The 23,891-nt window shown below is 35.3% G+C and overlaps 1 protein-coding gene across 2 annotated transcripts in view; it reads right to left on the bottom strand.

Moving 5' to 3' along the window:
- l(2)k09913 (transmembrane protein 53-like lethal (2) k09913) overlaps positions 1–23,891 on the bottom strand; it is a 34,952-nt gene that overhangs the window by 1,379 nt on the left and 9,682 nt on the right. Inside the window, exons 2-7 of one of the 2 annotated variants that reach the window (XM_085940039.1) lie at positions 19,131–19,337; positions 18,549–18,682; positions 11,893–12,058; positions 5,515–5,645; positions 1,959–2,096; positions 371–548 (exon numbers count right to left, since the gene is read on the bottom strand). In XM_085940039.1, the coding sequence (XP_085796165.1) occupies positions 371–548; positions 1,959–2,096; positions 5,515–5,645; positions 11,893–12,058; positions 18,549–18,682; positions 19,131–19,229 (846 nt within the window). In that variant the 5' untranslated portion in view covers positions 19,230–19,337. Of the gene's footprint in view, positions 1–370; positions 549–1,958; positions 2,097–4,383; positions 4,521–5,514; positions 5,646–11,892; positions 12,059–18,548; positions 18,683–19,130; positions 19,338–23,891 lie in introns of both variants that reach the window. The other variant, XM_085940038.1, reaches the window with a different exon arrangement.

The following is a 23,891-nucleotide window of genomic DNA, read 5'->3' as shown; positions in this document are numbered from 1 at the left end:
ATTGATACAATTCAATACGGTTAACATTGAGAAATGATGGATGCACTCATTTTCCTTGCAGACGCAGACACGGGGACATAATTGTGACAAAGATAAGATTGTTTCCTGATGGGCAAGGTCGGATAAAGACAGAAAAGGTCTTTCATTTCCATCTCTTATTATTTGACAAATTGTTTTACTATAGAATTGAAATTTTACATCTCAAGCTTTTGTCGCCAAACACTATTGGCAATGGAATAAACTTCATCCCTGAGTCTTCCACTGTCTGCGCCCCTTGCAGCAGAAAGAAGGTCGGTCAAACACTGCTATGCTAGCTCGCGTAGCGTCGCTGATTCATCGTGCGGTAAGTCAAATGAGAAAAAAGATGCACCTTGATTCCCATACTCTTCCAGGAGTCGTGCACTCTCCGGTTCGAAGTCTCGGCACCCACGGGGTCGGATTTGCTGAGCAGGAAGAGTGCGGGGGCGCGGCATAGATTCCTGTGGAACTGCTGGCTGGACCTCATGTAGTGCACTGTTGCAGCCTCGTGGAACGTCTTCAAGTGATAACTGCCAGGGAACGAAATCTCAAATTAATTATCATTTCACTTTGTCAATGATTATTTTGCAAAGACATTTTTGCTAATGATCAAATCTTATTCTGGATTCGAACCCACGCCCGTGTCGCTGACCACCAAGTTATGTGTGCAAGATCTAATTGCGAAGAAGTTAACTAGTGTTTTTACAAATTTCACTTAAACCACAATTTTGTTTTGTTCATAGCAAATTCTACATTAAATTGGTAATGACAGCATTGCATCGAAAAAAAGCTATCAAAATATGGTTAGATGCAAACCCGCTACTATGCAACTGCTTAAAGACAATGCCCGATTATACTGGGGCAAGGGTTACGTATAAAAAAACCAGGTCATTTGCGTCAAAGAAAATCACCACTGCATAGAATGATAGTCTAAAGCTGCATTTAGACCAAGCGAGCGAACGTTTGTTCTTCCCTGACTCCAGTGAAATTCTCTTGACGTAAACGCTTTTTGTTGAGCGAGCATAAGGCTTAACAATATCAGAGCATTGTTAATTTTGTGTTTATTTACTTTTACTATGAATAATGAATAAATGAATATTTTTTATATCAATATGCTTGTATAACTTTACCAAACTTCATACATTATAACATTTTAGTCACATTTTATGGCTGAAGTCATCACTACAATGTACAATTATTATATTCAATAAATAATTCTCACTCATAAAAAGATGACTCGGCGGTTAACGGTAAGGTTGCCTGCTGTTTCGAAAAAACTTTTTTGGAAATATACTAATCCAATATAAATATTTAAATTTTATCATTACCATCATTAAACTGAAGATATAATTTCTTGATAAATACAATGGCATTTATCCTTTTGTATGAATAATCCGCTTGAATCATTTTTTCTACACACTGAAAACTTGGCAGTCAATGAGTGGCCGGCGGCTCCTAGTGGGCAGAGGGCACATTGACACCAGTTGAGGTGGATTGGCTCATAAAGAGTGCCATTGTGTCGTCGGCTCGTACCTTCCTCTATACCAGAAGGAGTGAGTAACCAATGTGGGATGAAGTTACCCCTATATAAGCAGATTTGGCATTATTATTTACCTCTATGAAAAAATCTGTAAAGTCATTTATAACTGCACGAAGGAGAACTATAAAGTGCAAAGACGCTGAATATTGGCAGCCATTGTTTTATTTGGGGTCGGCTCAATCGTAAAATGTCTATGAAGTATATCAACTTAACTGTGTAATCATTTGTTTGATAAATGCATTCAAATGTCGAATCAGAAAATATGATGACGTATAAGGCTCCTTCTTCATATTCTTCAGTTAAAACAAATTTTGTTGATTTTCGAGATCGACTGGAAAAAAATACAGATTCCCTTAACTCACATTTTGAAATGAGGACATATCAACGGGCGTTGACTTACCCGATATATTTATAGAGAGTATTTTGCATGACTTGATTCTTGGGAAACACGGCTTTGGGCACTCCGATTTGGATTTCGCTGATGTCCGCAGCGCTGTCCCAGATCTGAGCGGCTATTTTATCCAACACCGGCTGGTATCTGGCGACACAATTTCATGGGTTAATTTCGCAATCGGCAGTCTTCCTCACACCTCGAAGACAGATAAGGCTTATACGAAATGGTAAAAATTACTTTACCAAAGCATTGATGATGGACTGTCTTCTAATATAATTTGAAGGGTCTCATTTACCATTTTGGTACAATGTATTTACACATACAGTAGAACCTCAATTACCTGGATTTATACATGGTCATATTAAGTTTGGCGTTTTAATAGTATAAGAAAAATGTATGATTTAAAAAAATATGTACTTAATGAAAAAAGTTAAATTTTCCAAAATATTGTAATAGTATGAGTTTTTGATCATCCGGATTTGTTGTCTTCATCCTCTCCTCGATCTTCTTCTTCTTTCGACCACATTCGATCATATGGGCACAGAGTAGAGGTTTGTATTGACAGATTTTGTTTTTTACGAGAAATGGATGTCAGCCACTTGCTCAACCTATTAGGTCCATACCCTGACACACACAAATTTAAAAACAATATGTGTACTTGCCAGACCCAGGATTCGAACCTGGGACTCACGGCGTTATAGTCCAACGCTTAAGCCGCAGCGGCCACCGTGGGCGTCGAATCGATCAGTCTAGATAATCGAGATTCTACTCCTACCGTAACACGTATTACAAAATTATAGGTAGTCATAATATATTTTGGCAATTTATTAATATCCCAAGAGTGCTAAAAATATTATGTATGATTTTTAATAATACGGCCACAATATTGATTGATGAGTGAGGTTATGTGCACACCAGTTAATATCTCATGGATAAACGCTATTTAGAATTTAAATAGTATGTAATGGATTACTGAGTGGGTGTAAATTTTTCTGTAGTTTTATGTATGTAGTTTATTCAATCTATTATGTATGAAATACGTCTCAGGAAATATCAGAAAAAGATAGAATTATTCACGTTGAATACCTATCACTATCAGTAATATTATATACAGGCGCAAGTTCAGTATTTTCTTCAATAAAACAATGTAAAAATTAATTTATTGTAAAGACATAATATGCACACCGATTTTTTTTCTTAATGTTATCATAATGGCAAAGGATGGAGGTAGGCTGTGGAGATCCAATATAAATAGTGTACACTGAACACTTTCACCTACAAATGTCAAAGCAGAATCTCTTACAACAAATTTCATGTTGTTTTAATCGACAGAGTCACACTCCAGTCTCCTGCCACAAAATGCCGCCTGACCTACTGATGTTAAATGTGTAAACATAAAAAAGGTAGATCACCGATTCTGCTCCGAGTTATAGCATATTGACATGCCTCCGGTCGAGAGAATATTAAGACATTTTTTTACTTGAATAAATCATGAGCGGCGATCTCAAGCTGCAGGATTCGAACCCACGATCTACCGACCGGGAGCTCAGTGCATCAATTTCTGCTCCACGGTGAATGGATATATATAAAAAGACCGCGATACAAAATATTATGAAGTTCCATAGATATCATTCATAATGTCATAGTGGATAAAAACTTTGTATGCGTGATGAAAACTCACGATTATAACACCAAAGTTAATGGAAAACATATTTTAATTAAAGGCGTCTATTTCCAAAAACACAGTCAAAATCCAACAAAAATACATATGTACATATTCTACGTAATTTCATACAAAATGTAATGATCTATTTTCTGAAACCAGTCAAAAGCATCTGAAAAGAAATGTTTCAAAACTTAATGATTACAATTACAATGATGATTAAAAATATAAACGAATACTGATATGTTTATCCATGTCTAATTTTATTTCGCTTCTATTTATTGCAATTAAGGGTTCATCGGTTAAATAAAATGGGCATATTGATTTCATTTGAAGATACAATATGATAGAAAAAAGAAACCGACATTAAAATTTTCTGTGAAATGTGACATTAATATTTGGAAATAGACACCTCAATCGTGCAATGATTCTATTATTATATATTAAGAAAAGAACATCAGAATTATGATGTAGGGTAGCGGTAGCCATCGGCCATTATAAAAGCTTACTTCATATGACATCACGTCGCCTTCGGTAACTGTCACAAAGCTGTCGACTATAAATTTTTTTCAAAAAGCGCACATCCAATTATCTATGATGTGTCATCGCATTTATAGCAGGCAGGCCGGTCATTCATAATGAATAAAACATGATGGACTGATTTTATTTTATAAAAATGCAGTCGTAATTCAGTGCGAATGTAAATATGTAAATGAAGTCGCCGCCGAATCGAATGCGAGGCGGCCGGTGAAAAGTGGGCTCGCTTACTTAGTCTTATCAGTGGAAGCGAGCATGCAAACCTCTCCCCACATGTAACCCCCGACCGAGAAGCCGTGGAGCACCATCGGGAAGGGGGAGGGGGAGCCGTTGGACTCGAGGAAGCGCAGGAGGTCCGCCGCCACTAGCTGCAAAATCAGAACAACAAACAAAACCACAGTAAGACCGTGACATCATCTTTATTATGGCAGCTTTTGTTAGTTTTATTACGGACGGTCTGTTGCACTTCTCCGCCGGCTGGAACATAAGCTGAAAGCTAAAACAAAGCGGCGGTCACTAAACGGAAGGATTTTTTTAAAACTCGGCCGCACTCTGATAATATAATCCAGTATCGTATCATAACATTCTTCAGAGATATGACATATTACATCTACCTCTGACACATAAATTAGAGAATTAAAATGTGAGAGCTCGTTTTTAAGAATCCGCAATCAAATCATAACAAAATACCACATCAGCTAATGTAATCCATTTATAGATATAAAATTTGCATGACAATTAACGGTCAAATGGCAAGGCGTCTTCTTTCCAGTATCAAAATACTACACTGATACCACCGAATGAATGACACCGATCGACCTGCACTTAATTGAATTGTATATTATGATTTCATACGAAATTGGAAATATCTCTTAAGGTGGAGGGTATTAGGTATATTAGAGCTTATAGCAAAATCTACAATTTAATACATTTTACTGATAAATTTCATTTTAAACAATCAATATGCATTTATGAATATTAAATATATTGGATATACTAATAACATTGTATTTTATGAATATTTTAACATTAACATGTCGTTTCGATAAATTCCTTAAAAACGTACCTACTTATTCTTATTTTAATTTAAAAAATATAAATTTTAATATATCATTCATGTGTCATCATGTATCAAGGGCATGGAGTACATTTAATGATGTGTAATAGTGTGCGAGTTTTTCAACAACTGTTAACAGGACACCCCTGCCGCACATTCATTATGTCTAACAGAACCGGCTAATACGGTGATACGACAGGAAATCATCAGAGGCGACCGATGCCGGTCCAAAATGGAGGGGGCAAAGGGTGGGTCGGGCGATTTTGCAGAAGCTGTCAATGTGTGACGGGGTGAGTGTGACCAACCTCTCTTTGTCTTTGGACGCGTGGAAGAGCAGCTCGCCCCAGAGGTAACCGCCTATGGAGAAGCTGTGCAGAATTAGCGGACTGAAACGCCCGTTGGACTCCATGAAGCGGAGCAAATCCGCCGCCACTAACTGCAAACGGACACAATCACAACGTTCCGCAATGTTAGTCCGGTCAGTACGGTCGGGGGGATGTCACGTCATGACTTGAGGTTACAGAATGATGACGCGAACAAACAATAGAGTGATGGTGAGAATTTTGATGATGAAACGAGAACGTGACTCGGCAGAGGAAGGGAATAAATGAAAATAACTCCACTGTGTTATCTGAAGTGACAATCTGTGCATGTGATTTTGGGATTTAGCAAAAATAAGAAATTTAGTTGGTGTTACACAGGTGTTCTTTTAGTGTGTCATCCGTAAAATGAAATTGTAATTTAAACTGTAATAATTATTAATGAAGTGGTTTGTTTATCCTCATTATAAGAGACCTCTACCGATGCCCGCCCGATGCACTAGAATCAATCAAATGCAAAAAATAAATTGTATCACGGTGTGTTCAGATATAATATATTGTAAAACAGCATAACAATATTATATAACATGATTTCATGAAACGTTTACATACGATACATGTGTAATGTACTGTCAAATGGGGCGTTAAGAGTTACTTTGATACTTTGAACATGTTTTTGAAATTGGCAACACAGTTCCCACCATAACGGTAGGATTATAAGTAACCAGTCGATTTAAAAAAATTACAAATACAGTAATTATTAAGCGTCCGATTTGTTGTATATCGGAATCCGTAAACGTGAATTTGGTGTCTTATTTGAAGAGCTATTAATTAATATGAGTATAGTCATATTAATCCAATGTACCTATGAATGTATGTATGTGTGGTATTACTATTTCTTTTTCATAATATTTGAAATTCAAATTTATTGATGTTACATTTATTATCATGTACACTTTTGTGTAACATGCTGATTTAGGTTGTCATCATTGGGGGCGTCATTGATACGGGGTATCAAAGTCGCCCCCACATTTAATACCTACACTGAAGATGATGTAGTCGCTAAATTTTAAGGATATTCTTGTGAAAATTTTCATAATTTCCATGTTTTTAATTCCAGAATAAGATGGTGCGACAGTATAAAAGAAAACTAGGTTCGAGAGCTTACGAAAAATACACGAATGACACATCGGAAGAAGCAGCTTTAGAGATAAAAAACAAAACTTTGTTTATCAAGGCAGCTTCTCAGCAGTATAAAATTTCTTTTGGAACTCTCCACAATAAATTAAATGGAGAACACACAAGGATAGTTCAGGGTGTTACAATTTTTACAGAAACAGAAGAAAATGCACTCATAGAAGCAGCTACCGGCGACTGGGAATTTCCCTTAAATATTCAAGATTTACAATAATGTTCGTGAAATATTATTTAGAACAGCAAGGTAGATCAGTACCTGTTTTTACAAATGATATACCTGGAAATAATTGGGCCTTATCTCTATTGAAGAGACATACATCCGAGGCATCGCAGCGACTAGCCGCCAATTTAAAGTCGTCTCGTAGCACTGTCTCGTGAGACAATAAATAATTATTTTGAAAATCTTCCGACATTTTTAATTATGACAAAAGCAATGTGCGACGACCCAAGTAAGAAGCTCGCATTATACAGAAGGGGAAGAATCTGCAACATCAATTATGATGTGTGGATCAGCTGATGGAGTTCTTCTCCCTCCATGTTGTTTATCGAAGTGAGTGCTGTCATGTTACATTTCATGTGACATTTCTACATCTTTTTTAATGCAACTTTAAATAAATACCGTTAATTAATTAACAAATAATAATAATTTCGACACATCCTTGTTGATAATGAGTGTCAACCCTGCTTAAAACAATAACCGTTATAACAATCAACCAATAAGAAATCAAAAAGTTTTGGATGATGCAATAATTTTTATGTGGAAGGGGTCAGGACCAAACCACTATTTCCGCCCACGAAACATCTACACTCCAAGATTAGAATCAATACAAGACGGATGTCTCCCGGTTTAACTTTAAATAACAGTTCTACGCCATTTTGATGATCCCCTTTCGGACAGGGACAAGTTAGCAAACCAGAGTTCCAGCCAAGCTGAGTACGCAGCATTCAACCTAAATTAAAGTTAAGTACTATTTAAAACCAATTAGTCTCTATTACCACTGTACCAACCGAATATATCTCATCGTTGTATTATTTTTTTATTTTTCTGTATCATTTCAAAATTTAAATGTTTTACCTAATTGTGTTGTATAATTAAATAACACTTTTTTTAACAAATATATGCAATGTTTTTATTTCATTGTTCATTTCTATTTGTAAAATATACACTTTATAAAGGCGCCCAAATATTATATTTTCATATTACAATCGAGGTTACAATGGGAATTTTATTAAAGTTAATTGCGAGATGAGGCATTCTTTGCGGAAGGTTCAAGTTAACAGAAAAGTACTATTTATTTCATGTTCTATCGATAAACTATCTGGCATTTCATTTTAACTATATTACGATTATTATAACACTTTATTTAATCATAACCTTGCTTCAAATCATAATATAACAGTGCATGCAGTGAGGGATACTTGACGAGCAGGCGGTCCTAAAGGACCTCTGTGTTGTGAAAAGATCTGCTTCAGCCAGGGAACTCGATATGCTCGTAGCAAACACAGGCGGTTTGATTCTCAAATTTTCACAGATCAGTTTGAATTGACATTTTTGCCTCATGTGAAAAGATTGGAAGGGAAAAATATTATGATCCGAGATAACCTTTCATCTCATATTAATCCTAATGTCATACGATCTTGCAAAAAAACAATGTATTGTTCGAATGTCTACCGCCGCCTGACTCCAAGCGTTCACGCCAACCACTGGATGTTGCTTTCTTTCGGAACTGATATTTTCCTTTCTAATAAATATCGCGTATTAAAGAAAATACCAAGAGAAGAGACCTCATCAAATGTTGCATGCGGAGATGTTATTGAAAGCCGTTTAACCAAATTCTTGCAATCTTAAGAAATACAAGAACACTGCAATGATCAGCTAAATCCCGAATACTAATTGAGGCGGGGAAAAATGTCACAGCTCCAGAATCATCGAGTTCAGAGTCAGATTTTGAGATGCCAGAATTAAATGACAATTCGGAGGTTAGTGACGATGAAGAACAAACAGTGACTGTCATTATCCATATCAATCCTGATCAGACTGACAACACTGACAATCCAGACAAATACATCATAACAATCTACACTGGAAATTGGAGATCAAAATATTCTTGCAAATTAAATTTTATATCGAAACTTAACAAATTGTATCGATATGTATGCGTTGTCAAAGAAATTTTAAATAGAATGGATTTGATCAAAGTTATGGGATATAAAAGTAAAGGTGGAAGAAACGTATTTATTGTATTGCTGTAGAAAATGATGTTTCCATTATTAGTAGAGATGATATTATTAAAATTTTACCTGACCCTAAAATTGATATAAATACATAAATACTGTTGTGTAGAGTATACGTTTTATAACTTTTCACTTTTTACATACACTGATTCGCATCTTTGCCTAATTACCTCGCAGATCAAATGATATTCAATCGTATTTATAAAAGCAGTAATAAGAAAATAAAAAGATAATAAATATTTCTAAAAAGATATTTTTAGAATATATTACATCATTTTCATCCTAGAGCCGGGAGTGCAAAGTTATGTGTGTGCTTTGATCAGCACATTGATACGAAAGAAGTTTAAATTATTTTATTTTGTATTGTAATAATAATTTCGGTCTCATATAAAAATGTCCCAGTTCTTTGTTGTTTACCTTGTACTTTTTTGATATGATGAATAAATGCTATACATAATGCAATTCTGTACATTTTTAATTTACTTTCTTGATTGGGAATACGTTGACATATTTTTATTTTACTGACTTAACTCAAGGGGTGACATTGATACCCTATCAAAGTCATCCCGATGTAAATTAGTGCTTGTAATTCCTGAAATAAAAATAGAAAAAATAATGAAACAGTATATCAACAGATGGGTTTAAAATCCCACATATTATAATCAAACAAAAGCAGAAAAATAAATAAATAGGTATCAAAGTAGCCCCCCCGCCCTACCCCGGGTACATTTTATTTATTTCCATACGTATTCATTAAAATGTCAATATAATTCGGTTGGCATTATTATGCAATATTTACGTTTTTTTTCTCAGTTTATCCTCATAATCGGTTTTCAAATTATCGTAAATCGTATCGTATACATACAAATTAAATTATATATCTTTGATTGAATTGAATCTGATAATGACCAGAAAGTAAGAGTGAACCGTGAACAATGAAAGATGAAGAGCGAAGAGTGAGTGACAAGTGATGAGAAGAAATAATGATCGCCGAGGGGAACCCAAAGCGATAACTATTTGGGAACATTTCCAGGACTGAATTCAAAACAAAGGAAGTAGGTAGGTACATATCTAAAAATTAATTATGGACAAATACTATACATATTGCTTGGATTATTAAAAGATTCAAGAAGCAGCGGAAGCTAGAAAAAAATATACATGCGGGTGAATATAAAAATTTCTTCAATGTGCTATCGATAAAAATGATGGTCGACACGCATGCATAATATGGCTGAATAAAATCGTCAGCACCCTACCAATTTAAGTAAACAGCATTATGTTTACATTTCACTATTATTTCTTTTAGAATCAAATGATCTACTTTTTAAAATCTAATACTTTAAGAAAGTGACTGACGAATACAAAGGGAAGTCTAAAGCAAAATATCTTTCCAGGTCCATTTTGCGATGCGAGTAATATTGTATGACAATCAAACACGTTTGCAGGATGATCCCTCACACTGTTGCGTTTGGACATGTTGCATGCTACTACTCTATTTTGAGTTATTGGTGGATTTAAACATTGTTGGTAAGTATGTGACAACAAAAAAATTTATATTCATTTTAGGAAATTAATAAAATCTGCATTTTAAGCTCGAGTCAATGAGTCAATGAGTGAATGATTCAAAAATTTTGCGATTATCATAATATGAAGGGCCTAGCTTCAAAACCCCCTAAAACGATTTTAGGCTGTTTTGTGAAAAATGAGAAAAACTCATATCTATTAATCTGCTTACTTTATGTATTTATTATTTAATTCGTACAGTCTAAAGATTGTTTTGGTTTATCCATTTTAAGGGTATTTGAAAAGCCCACCCAACCATTTTAGCGGGTTTTGAAATTTACCCTAATATATGATCATATTATGCATTGACAGTTTTTGGCGTTTTTTAAATTTCAATCTTTGGCCTGAATATAGGTAACAAAAATATCCATCTAAAAACATATTATCTAACTCAAAATTTTTCAAAAACTGTTTTAGGGGGATTTGAAATTAGGCGCTTCATATTGAAGTGTGAAAAGGTGTCAAAAATAGGTGGTACGTAATATTTCTTTTGAAAAATTGATTAGAATAATATTTTGTATGTACATATTTTTCATTGCCGTTTTTGAGGTCGATATCAGACCTGTGACTTTCCCGGAGGAAGTGATATCACACAGACTCCGTAACCGAGGAGATAAATAAAAAGCCAATGCCAAAGACATAAAACTACGGATCCTTCGGCAGGATCGGGCGCAATAGAGACGTCAGATCGACGCACAGGTAAAATGAAATATCCGCATGAAAAATTTATACATACCTAAAATTATTAAACATATAGGAATAAAGAAAATAATAAATTGCGCTCGACGGAAAGTATCGAACTGTATCAAGTCATCGAGCCCAATGTTGTGATTGTGGTGCGGTGCTGTCGCATGACGTCCATAATCGAAACAGGACAAAGCATTCTGTCGAATTCTGATTGATTTCTAGCATTTGCTATTGTATTCTGACAGTGATGACATATTTTTATAGAAAGGTCATATAGGTATTTCGTAATTGGTAAAAAAAATAGTACATATTGTTATGAGCAGTAACATATTTTACTAGTCAGATTAAAGCACACACATCGTGCATAGTATCGGGTGTATTAATTGCGTTGAATACTTTTTCATAAATCTATTAACTCACATGGAACCTGCGGAGCCGAATCCTCACGAGATATAAATTTATGCCAGACGTCGATGATCGTTTGCCAAAGGTTAATCAACGTTCATCGCCGGATGCTGTTGAACTTTTACATTATGAATTATAAAAGGCCAGCCACAATTCACGACCGTGACAGTTCAAACGCAGTACAATTGAAACGTTTCCCGAGAGGATCGGACCCCGAGGACACGGTAATAATATTGATTCAGAAGGCGAGTCGAGGCCGGTAAAACGAAAACTCACCTGCGATCCTTTCATGGGCCAGAGCAGTTGCCAAGGCGTGCAGCTGACGGAGAGCACGTCATAGCCTTGGTCCAGGTACATGCCGGCATACTTGTGGATGTGCTTCTGCTTGGCGAGCATCCAGTTCAGCATCACACACAGTGGCTTCTCCGGCGGCTTCACCAACCTGAAAACGTAAATCGGCAACGCCACATTCAATCGATATAATAACTATATTATTATGTTACGTTTTCTACCGCAGGCGAAGCATCACTTCCAGGGTTTATATTTACGATTACGGTGGTCATGTCGGTTGAGTTATTTTTAAATCTGAGATTTCACCATTCTCACCATGTGACCGGTAACCGGCGATGCGGCCTTTTTTATATATTATGTTGATCGGTAGGTATTCGGGAAACTCTCTATTTCGATGAAAATAAATTATAGAAAATTCTCACCGGAATAGCAAAAACCTATTATCCTATTCATATCTTGTAGATATTGGCATAATGAATTCAAATCTATATTAAAGAAGAATTTATAATGACATAATAAGTAGGTACCAATGACATTCACACTCAATACAGCTAGCAAGTAAATTCGCACATAGCAACATTCGCACATGTATAGGTAGATGTCACGTAATTTCCATTATGCGATATCACGCATCGGGAATTTATAGCAATATCACCTTTATTGTAATGGCATTAGAACAGATTATGCCATTCGGCAGACCCGACAAAAAAGTGAGTGTCATTTTTTTTCCAGATGCTTCGTCCATATTAATGTCATTGGTATTTTACCTATTTATCATTTGCACAGCACAAAATCTTTTGTTGAAAAATATCCAGATACATAAATCAGGTGTTGGCAATTTAGACTTTGATCGAGAATAATCAAATAGGTAATCAAATAATCACATAATCGTCATCACAATCACTTTGTGTCATCAATAAAGATTAATGTTCCATTACTTAAACATATCCATTGTAATGACATAATTTGTAGAAAACAAGTCTCTACCTATCACAAATGTCAAAGATTGTATATACTAGAGATGGCAGACGTAATATTTTCGTAAACGACTATTCAAAATTGAGGAACCCAAGAATCACAAGTCATCCAAAGTGTAATTTCAGAAGTTTTCACTGTTGACTACAACTATACGAGATGGCATGACACGACAATTCTAAGAATTTCAAAAAAAGTAGATTGAACATGTTGAGTTGAGTTGATGCACATTGATGGGTTGTTTTCAAGTTGAACATACTTTTTTAAATAATGTGCATTAAAAAATTTTGAATTTTCATTTTCTTCATTAGTAGGTACTTTAGATCAGAATATAATAATATGTACAGTGGAACCTTGATTTTACATGTCCGGAATTCACGTTTTCTTGCTATTTGCGTATAGTTTCTGCAGTCCTGTTTTATTTTAGTACATTAAATTCCATGTTTTACGTTTTTATTTTCTGCATTTTACATCTAAAATACAAATTCAAAATTTAATTAAAATTAAAAGTTAAATTTATTTCAACACATTCAATTATTACATAATACAATATTGTATTGTAGGCAATGAGTGAAATTTGAAATTGCAGATGCATTACTGTCTGTCTTTTTATAAATGCATATTATGCGCATTCCTTTTTTATTATAGACAGCTGCGATGTGCAAGGCCAAGTATAAGACATTAGTATGCACAAAGCAATTGGTGGGTGATCTTTTACTTTTGTGGGCACATGGTATTTTTTGTCATTATCTTTTTACGTTTTGTTTGTTAAGCAAGTCAAGTTGTTTGTTAGTTTGTTTGTTTGTTTGCGTTGTTTATATCTGTGCAAATATTTTCAAAAAAAAATCAAACCTTCAAATCAATAGGTAGATATTTAATATTGAAAGAGTTTTATAAATACGTCAAAAATATGTACCAAACCAATTTGAATGATTTTTTAAATTTTGATCTGACCTCTGGTATATACCAGAGCCGCCTGAACACTCAACTTACATCTAGTTAGGGCATAATATTCTTGAATATAGTTTAATTATTTGGAGCCCTTGTGAAATATACAACTCATTTTAGAGCGCATCAGAACAAAATTCTGCAATATCTTAATTTTTACACATACATAATTAATTAATAATTAATAATAATAAACTATTTTCCTTTCGATAACTAATCAAATGATTATTTCGTGACTATCTTTTTTATAGGTATCTATTTGTTGTACGGCGGGAACACGGTTTCTGTTAACACTGAACTGACATTTTCACATGCGATCATCTCACAAATAAATTACTGCCATTAGAGTGTACACATTCAATTCGGTCACTGATCATTCCATAATTAAAATCACACAATAAATGTTTTGGTCTCTTTTCATTTAGGATCAGGTTAGGTGATGTATGTAAAATACAACACATAAAACACAATACAGTATGTGTAGGTGTAGGTACTTGATCCACATCATTTTTGTAGATTAATCATTATAATGTCCAATAATAAGATGAATTAAAAATTCTAGTTGATTTGTTTAATAAAATTTACAAAAGGGGCATACTTCCCGATGATTGGTTGAAATTGAGTTGAGGCGAATGCAAAAGAGTGCAGCGAATTCAGAACAATTAGTTTGATGAGCCGCATGTTAAAGATTTTGCTAAAAATCATTCAAAATAGGGATTTCCGAAAATGCGAAGAAGCATGAATGACACACGATTTGGTTTCAGAAGCGGTTTGTGCACTCGCAAAGCACTTTTCAGCTTGATTGTTCCAGTGCAAAGATGCCTAGATGTCAATGTTGATGTTTATATGTGTTTCATCGATTACGAGAAAGCATTTGACAGTGTTAAGCATCCTAAACTTCTCGAACTCTCACAGGAGAAAGGCTTAGATGCGAGAGACATTTAACTGATAGCTAACCTACATTGGAAACGAACAGAAAATATTACGATTGAAAACAAAATCAGTGGAGATAAAAATCAATTGGTAGAAAGGGTTAATGAGGTCAGCGATTCATACGGTTTAAAAATGAACCTCAAGAAACCAACATTACTATTGGTATCAAAAATAGTAACAAAGTGAAATTTTGCCATTGACAGCGAACCAATTGAACGCGTGACCCACTATAAATATTTAGGAACACAGGTCAATGAGAAATGGGACCAGTCTCAGGAAATAAAACCTAGAATGGAGGCTAAACCGAGGGATGTCACGGAGAGTTGAAGCTTTCGAGATGTGGCCGTGCATCATGCAGATGCATCCTCAAAATTCCTCGGACTGACCGGATGGGTGACGAATGTTGAAGTTCTCAATGAAATGCGAAAGCACTGAGAAGTTCTGCGTAGTATCAAAACAAGAAAACTACAGTACCTCGGCCACATTATGAAAGGACAAAAGTAGAGCATTCCCTGACTTGTCATCCGAGGAAAGATCAACGGTAAACGTAACAGAGGACAACGCCACATTTTGTGGCTTAAGAACCTCCGTGAACGGTACGAGTGCAGCTCCGCCGAACTGTTCCGGGTGGCAAATGACAAAGCTAAGATCGTCCTGATGGTGGCCGACCTCCGCTAGAAGGTGGCACAATAAGAAGAATATAATAATGTCTTTCCACTGAGAATAAAAAGTTAACACCATTAAAGTGACCAGTAGGTCTATTCTTAACGGTTATGACTTTAGCACGTTTCCATAATTATCATTGTTGCAAATTGACATGGAAGGTATTATGGATATGTATAGACATTAATCGGTGGCTATCTCTAATTCGTAATACGGCGAAAATTTTGGTCGGCAGATATGTCGTTCAAATTGGGATATGTTCATGTTGCCGAACCCGAGCGGATAAAGCCGAACCCGAGCGGATAAAGCCGAACCGGCGCCATCTAGTCGGTAATGAGCCGAATGTGAGAATTTTGTATTGACACATAAGACATATCGACATAACCTACAATTTTATTAGTCATGTCATTGCGATTGCAGTAAAACAGTCAGTCTGGCATCTCAATATGTAAAATTTCCATACCCTGTCTCGTTCTCAAAATTAGCACGGCCAAGAAACGAGCTGTTAAAAGATATCACCTTTTGACAGTTCAGACGGTTAACTTTTTTACATAATTAACCACCAGAATACATAAAGTGATAAATGTGATATATTTATCACGATTAGCTCTTTTTTATGTTAAGTGATATGTTGGAATAGGCCTACAGGATTATTACAAATTGCATATTAATTTGAAGTGTTTCAAGGGAATCGGTTGTTATTCAAATAATTTGAAGGAAAATAATAAGTAGGTACTTACTTACTGCGATGGCAAGAATATAGCAATCGGCAACATGCTCTAATGTCAATTGTAATTATACATTGTCAGCGGTTAGGAGTTTCCTGAGATTGTACAAAATTATTCAACAAATTCAAAAAATGTTGGGAATCACTGTCACAGATAAACAAATGACAATATTGACATTATGTTCTCAATAATCTACACAGTGGCTAGAGAATGCAAGTATTTGGTTCCAAAGTTCGATTCCAATGTCATATCAATATACTGCTTACTACCGGCTACTATATTCATAGAGATAAGTAATAATTATAAACGCAATACAATAAATACTGCCTCCAGTCACATGTAATAACAAGCAACCATTTCTTTTATTTATTTTGGGGAGATAATGTTGATACATGAACAAGCAGACAACAGTACCATCTGAGACAAATAAATTACATCTCCATGGTGGAGGTAAACTTTTCACCTGTCACAGAATGTTTGGAGTCAGACAGGGTTGCATAATTGCTCTGATTTTTTCCCCCACCCTTTTCAATATAGAACAGCAGAATTCGATATCACCTGACCGAAGGTAGCCGTTACCCATACTGTGAAAACTAAACCCGGTCCTTATTTGGCAACTCTATCGGGGGTCATTCAAAAGACAACTGACACACTGCATAATTAGTCTCACATTGGCCTGAAAATCAGCACAAAGAAATCCAATACTATGTGCAATAACGCTTATCTCGATTGAGTGCCCTTTGATCAGTGACAGCGAAATTGTTGGAGATCACACGGAGAGCTCGTTATTCAAATGGAAATGGCCGGAGCAGCATTCGACACGATGCAGATGCAACTCAATGTCTGGGACTCTCAGTTGTACTCAGTAAGAACCGAGTGCCTCCCATTGGACAATCGCGTTCTGGCAATTCTGCCTCGCTTTACAGTAGTGAGTCATGGTATTTTGTGAAAACTCATAGCGACCGCGTATGATGTAGGCTGTTAAGATCTAACACAAATAGTGCACACTAAACAACTTTGTCAGTCATATGTATTTGTTTTAGGCAATGTTTAATTTAATTATAAAAACTAACCAGCGCCATCAGCAAATTGTATTCTTAGTTCAATGAGAACAAATAAGTATGACTGACAAAGTTTAGTGTGCATTATTTATGTTTGATCTCAACAGCCTACCTCCACCTTTCGCCGCTGACACCGACGGACCTATGGGATGATGGCATTGCCCGGGAAGATGCAAGATAACTGGCGAGCAACAGGGGTTCTTAGAAGAGTCAAATTTTGCGTTAGTTGGAATTAGTGAATGTTGAGCTAATAAAGTGAGCACTGAAATGAAATGCAGAGTTATCATCACAAATAGTTGCTTCTTCGGTCTAGCCAAATGGATTGAATCGAAATGATCATCGAGAACAATCAATGACACGGACCCTGCGCTCCACTGATTGTGTTTGAGCTCAGGGTACTACGAAAGATCTTTGGGCAAATCTATGAAAATAGAGAATGACGGTGCCGGTTCGATCACAAACCATAGTGTCTATGATGAGCTGAATATCGTAAAATTTATAAAGAGCCAATGGTGAGGTGGAACACATAGGAAGGATGAACAATACATCGGCGTCAAAGCGCGTAATATCGACAAAGCTGGAGGGACAATACGCAGAGAGGCCGCAATTCCAGTGGTCAGATGGAGTAGAAAAAGACCTCTCGATTCTCAGTGTGTCCGACTGGCGTTCCAGGGCAAGGGAGAAGGCATGGCGGAGAGCGATGTCGGAGACGGCCGGGACCCGGACCAGGTTTTTAGTGCCATTAATAATAATATCATCGCTGTAAATACCTCCTACGTGGTGATTTTGACGAAAATGAGTTATTGATACCACGTGAAGCGCATTTCTTTTTCTACCATATGTATTATATCACTTGTGGAAAGATCAAAAAGAAAAAAATTAAATCATCAAACAAAATCGATATTAAATGAATACTATGTGAGAGCATCCTAAATCATTCACCGTAAACTAATCCTATGTCGCTCCACCGGAATAGATAAGTATTAAAATAATCTTATGTGAACACAACATATTTACACATGATTCAACGTATTCAACTTCAATATCAATCCATAATATATTATGCTGGATGAAAGGATCTCTTCACGATTCTTCTCGGTCCTGTATAGTGCCACGTACTTCCGTAGAACATAACTATCACGCCAATCTCTATGTCTACCTTTCGAGTGGCTACTATGTACTGGGCTAAGTATGACTAGATTTACCGTTTCATTAATATATGGCATATAAAAATCTATGTTCCAAATAAATTCAATGTTGCATCTTCGTTACTTACGTTCATTATTGAAACGGAATACAGATTAAAAAAGAACAGTCCGTTCGGTATATTTACTTCAAAGTCTTCGGGTCCCTCTCCAGGTTTAATCCTTTCTCATTGCTGATGTACTGGATGTTTTTGGTAATATCCTGGCTGGAGAGAAGGCGGCTCTGCATGACACTTATCGTGAGAAGCGGACTATTTTTTCCCTGCAACACAAAACCGATGGATCGAGACACTTATTCATATGTATTTTTTTTTATATATAATTTTTGACCATGTCTGATCCTGAGAAGATCATTTGATCAGGTTTGTATTGTTTTTACGAGAAATGGATGTAAGTCACTCGCTCAGCCTAGTAGGTCCGTACTGTGACTCCAAACACACATTGTAAAACAATATTTGTATTTGCCAGACCCCGGATTCGAATCTGGGACCACGAAATTATAACCGACTTGATGATTACTGATGATCGCCTGACAGCTATGGTCTGTAGCGTCTGAGTCTAAGAGGGCTAGGAATGACATCTGACTATGTACAAATCGATAAATTGATTGGTCTTTCAATCAGGACATCACCCAGAATCTGGCACAAACTAAATTGCTGGTTTTATGCACTTAACTTTGCTACACTCGAGTTTTATAAATGATTACATACGTGGAATTTTAAAAGTCCGGTAGAATTTCTAGCGGCCGGTAGCACGACAGATGATCCGCTCTTCGCCGCGAACGTGAAAGCCATTTTCAGAGCTGACATCTCACCAATTTTATACTAGCTTCTTCAGAGGAAAAGAAGAACGGTGCAGTCAGTCGGCAGTGTGGTCGGTGAATCCCCACTTAAAATGCCAGCTTTGTCAGAAGTAATCTGTAACAAAATAGAATGAGTCAGCACAACTATAATTTTATCACTTCAATTTTAATAAAAACTAAATATAATTAATTATTAAACCGGCAAAGAGTGTGAATCTTCAATAAGAGATTTTTTTAAGGGGGATGCTTATACTATCAGAGGCGAAAGGAGGCACCTAACGGAAAAATACGAAGCTTGCAATTTGAGATTTTTTTTGATAATTTACAATTTCAACTGTAGTAAGTAATTAATAAATATGTATCTGAAAACACTAAAAAGATTTTTTATTTTTTTTTAAATTTAAAGATAAACTGGCAATTGTAAAAAAATGTAATAAAATGTGAATTCGTTGCAGGGTCAAATCTTATTATTACATTATATTTTATGGCCATATTTATTATTAAAATTTAGTTTATTAAGTTTTAGATTTTATGTGGTGTAGATGTTGTAGTGGTGTAGATCCTGGGTCTGGCAAGTAAACATATTGTTTTTCAATTTGTGTATGAGTCAGAGTATGGACCTAATAGGTTGAGCAAGTGGCTGACATCCATTACTCGTAAAAACAAAAATCTATCAATACAAACCTCCACTTTGTGGAGGCCCATATGATCCTATTAGGATCGGACATGGTCGAAAGAAGAAGAAGAAAAAGAAGATTTTTGACTAATTCATCATTTTAATATTTTTATATATATTTTAAAAAACATCGATTTAAAAAAAATATAAATGTGTATAACTTGAAATCCTTTTTATTTATTAATTGTATGCGAGGGAATCAGGCAAAGAGGTGTATCAGTGTAGCAAAAAGTGCAAAGTTATAAAACGTATACCCTACCTAAAATAAGATAATATGTGGTTACCTGCTGACTACTCCACATCGCATTGTTAAATTCTCACATTATTTAGGGAAAAGCCTGTGGTTTTAAATCTCCTTTCGGCCGTTGCCCTTGTGCTCTCGCCCCTGCAATTATTTCGGCAATGCTGCCATCCCGATGAAAATGCAACATCGCATGATTTACAATTTTCCGGACCGCACCTAACGTCGCTGTCGCTATGTTGGCGCGAAACTTCCTTTCGACGTCGGCGTCGGTGGATATTTCCGCGCCAACAAGGAATAACAAAAAACGCGTATTGAAGGTCGCGATTACACTCACTTTACTTTGTAAGCACACCTTACACATCAGCTGACATCGCAATCCTTTCTTGCCGTTCCAAAAATATCATCCATGCACGGATGGCATGCGCGACATAAATAATAATACCTATTAATAGAGTCGTACGTTCATAATAATATTGTCACTTTATTTGCGTTTACTAGTATAAATTCTTGGCGGAAGGTCAAATTGTTAAAGAAAATATTATTATGTTGCACTAAATGTAACAACAATATTGGTACCGGTTTCTTCCGCTTAGATTTATAAGGACATCCGACTATCTGACTTGCATCTATGTACATATTATTTTCCATTGAATGTTTTTTCTTCAATACAAATTAAGAATATCGATTGTTTTTAAATTGTCAGCAATGATGGGAATGCAATCTTTCCAGAAAATTTGAGATTGAATATTCAACAGCGTAAGGCATAAAGCCCATTGACGCAGCGAGTGCGGCGCTCGCGCAAAATTTCTACAAAGTGGCGCGTAAATCATCGAAAATACAACGTAATCAAATACGCCAGCGCCCACTGGATTTGGCGACGCATTATACGCGCCCGCCGCATGAATCATCGTTTTTTCGCGAATCGCCGCTTCTCGGCGATACGAATGAAAGAAAATACAATGGAGTCCATTCATTGAACACAGCGAGCAAAATCACGCTCTGGACGGCGTCGTCGATCGACGGGCGAAAAGTCATTATTTAATAACAGAGAACGCATTGTTTAATTTTATTGCATGTCCTTTATTTCGCTGGTTGAATAATGTCGTCGTAAATATTTATTACAAGCCCCGAAATAATATAATATTTTTATTGCTTTGTTATGAGAGACGCTGTAAAAATAATTGTTTTGTGCTGCTTGGGCCGCTTATTACATAGGTGAAGGGTAATGCGCGGTGAGAGACGTGTGATTATGGTTATGAATAAACACTTAATACGCCGACTTCGCCCGCTCGACGCGTTCTGTGGGCACCATCGCTAAGTGTAATAATAATTTGTCATTGCGCGTTTACCACTTCGTGACAGTCAAACCGACAAGACTTTATTTTCTAATCCACGCTGTCGTCGTGGCTAGGGATTCCAATCCCGGGATCCCGAACTATTTTCGATACCTATGAATCCCGGGATTGGTAACATAATCACGAAACTTTCGGGATTGATTTTTTATCAATTTTTATGGAAAATTAAATAAAAACGAAAATATACAGAAAAAATACTTTTAATAACAAATAACTAGATTAGAAATAAACTGAGTTTGAATGAAGTTTGATTTACCTAGTGTAAGTTGCCAATTCATTTACCTAAATTCATTTTCCTCATTTTCACATAAATTAATAATAATTACAAGATAAAAAGAACTTTTTATATACAACGTTTTTAAATTTTCTGTTGAATCATATAAACTTGACTTGACTAGCTTAAACGATCAAAAAAAAATTACTTGATAGATAATACTGAAATGTCATTTTGACATTTCATATTGATTTCCATAGTAACGCATATATATATATATATATATATATTAATAATTTAGTTGCTAGGACCCCAGACCCCTAGCAACCAATAATAGTGGATTGGATTACGGATTTCTTCCGAAATAACTTTTCATACAAAACAGAATTAACTGGAAATGAATTCAATTCTACTTAAATATGACTAAAAGTATTAAAAAAATGCATTGGCATCGTGTTCTGATGTATTCTAAAAGTTTCACACATTCATAATTAGATATAAATTGAATAAGTTTACATGAATAATTAATATAAACTTTAAATAATTAAATTTATTGACTATTATAGACAAATATGAAATACCTGTTACAATAATTTATAATTAAGTAACTATTTTTTTTATTCAACGAATAATTCACAAGATTTAAGAGTGTAACATTCTAATTATCGAATATACATAATTTTGAGAACACTTCTGAAAAAAAATATATTATAACCAATAGACACCCCGCAGGAATCGGTCTAAGCTAGGCTTTAAATAATCGCCTAGCGTGGACTCTTCGCCACTGAGATGATATTATTATATTATATAGGTAGGTACTATTTTTGTATGATATCTCACATTACAGTTCTCAGTATGATTTTGAATGTTTCCTTGAGACGTAGACAAAGTATTATCTATTATAATGATAATTATAAACTTCATTTTAACCGCGAAAGTATAATCTGGCACTAAAATGGACTGAACAATAATTAGTGTATACAGTGACGTCCCGTGGGGGTAGGCAGATTGAGCGTCGCTTGGGGGCGGCAGATACTCGAAGGGCGGCAAATCGAGGAGAATTATTTGGTATTATATAGAAATAGCTACCTTATACTAGTTATATTATAACCAGAGCGTTGGAGATGTTTTTTTTTTATCCAGTACTTACTAGAGTACATATTTTAGTATGATGTCACCACGCTTCGCGAGGATTTTTTGTTTTATTTTTGACTGCTCGGTTTCGTATACAAATGCCAATAAAAAATATTTTTACTACTCTTGGCACGTAGACACATTATGAATGATAAATGTAAAACACCAAAAAACCATAATAAATCAGTCATAATATAATAATATAATGTCATAGAGTTCCTTTCATAACAGTGATATTATGTAGGTATACGCGCAAAAGCCGTCGCGCCATAGGTGACGCCGAACAAGCGACGTAGGTAGGTATTGAAACAAAATAATATTACCTATATAGATTTTAACGTTGGTGACAAAACAAGGAAAATTATGGTAGAGATTTATAGGTAGGTACATACTTCCGTATTTTTTTAATTTATCCAAATATTTTTGCCAGTCACTCCCGAGATTTAAAAGTTGCCGGATGTACCTATTGCAAAATAGATATTCATAATGATTATTAATCCATTGACATTTGTCATAATTAATTAGTATTCGTGCATATAATAGTATTTACATTAAGTACCAGCTAATTGTAATAAAAATGTACACTAGTAGGTACCTACCTATATTATATCGTATTTACCGTGCTGTGAATAACAATACCTTCTTTTAAGTCATTTTTTTGTAAACATATTTTGTGCTGATAATAGTGTGGATTTGGGTATTTTATTTCAATCATCAACGGTTGAGTGTTGAGACTATTAATTAATAGTGTATTTATGATTAAAAATAGGTTTATATTAAATAAATAATGAGGAAAATTATTGTGTTTACATATTGTAGGGTACAATAATAGCATAGAAAAAATGGTGTAAAAATATTACGTCTGCGTAGGTATTACTAAATGGTACAGACCAATGTGTCAGACATAATATCAACCAAATGGCATCTCAGACTCTGGTGATTTGGGTAAGTGTTTAACTAATATTATATTTATTCGCTTATTTTTTTATTAATATCTAAATTTATTTTTTTATGATTCAGCTTAGTGGTAGGTATATATTTTGTTA

Source organism: Rhyacophila brunnea, unplaced genomic scaffold (assembly GCF_057557595.1).
Source record: "Rhyacophila brunnea isolate RB1 unplaced genomic scaffold, BYU_Rbru_1.0 scaffold_12, whole genome shotgun sequence".
In the NCBI taxonomy this organism is placed as follows: domain Eukaryota; kingdom Metazoa; phylum Arthropoda; class Insecta; order Trichoptera; family Rhyacophilidae; genus Rhyacophila; species Rhyacophila brunnea.
Note: the sequence above shows the minus strand (reverse complement) of the source record. Positions and strands in the feature narration are given on the sequence as shown.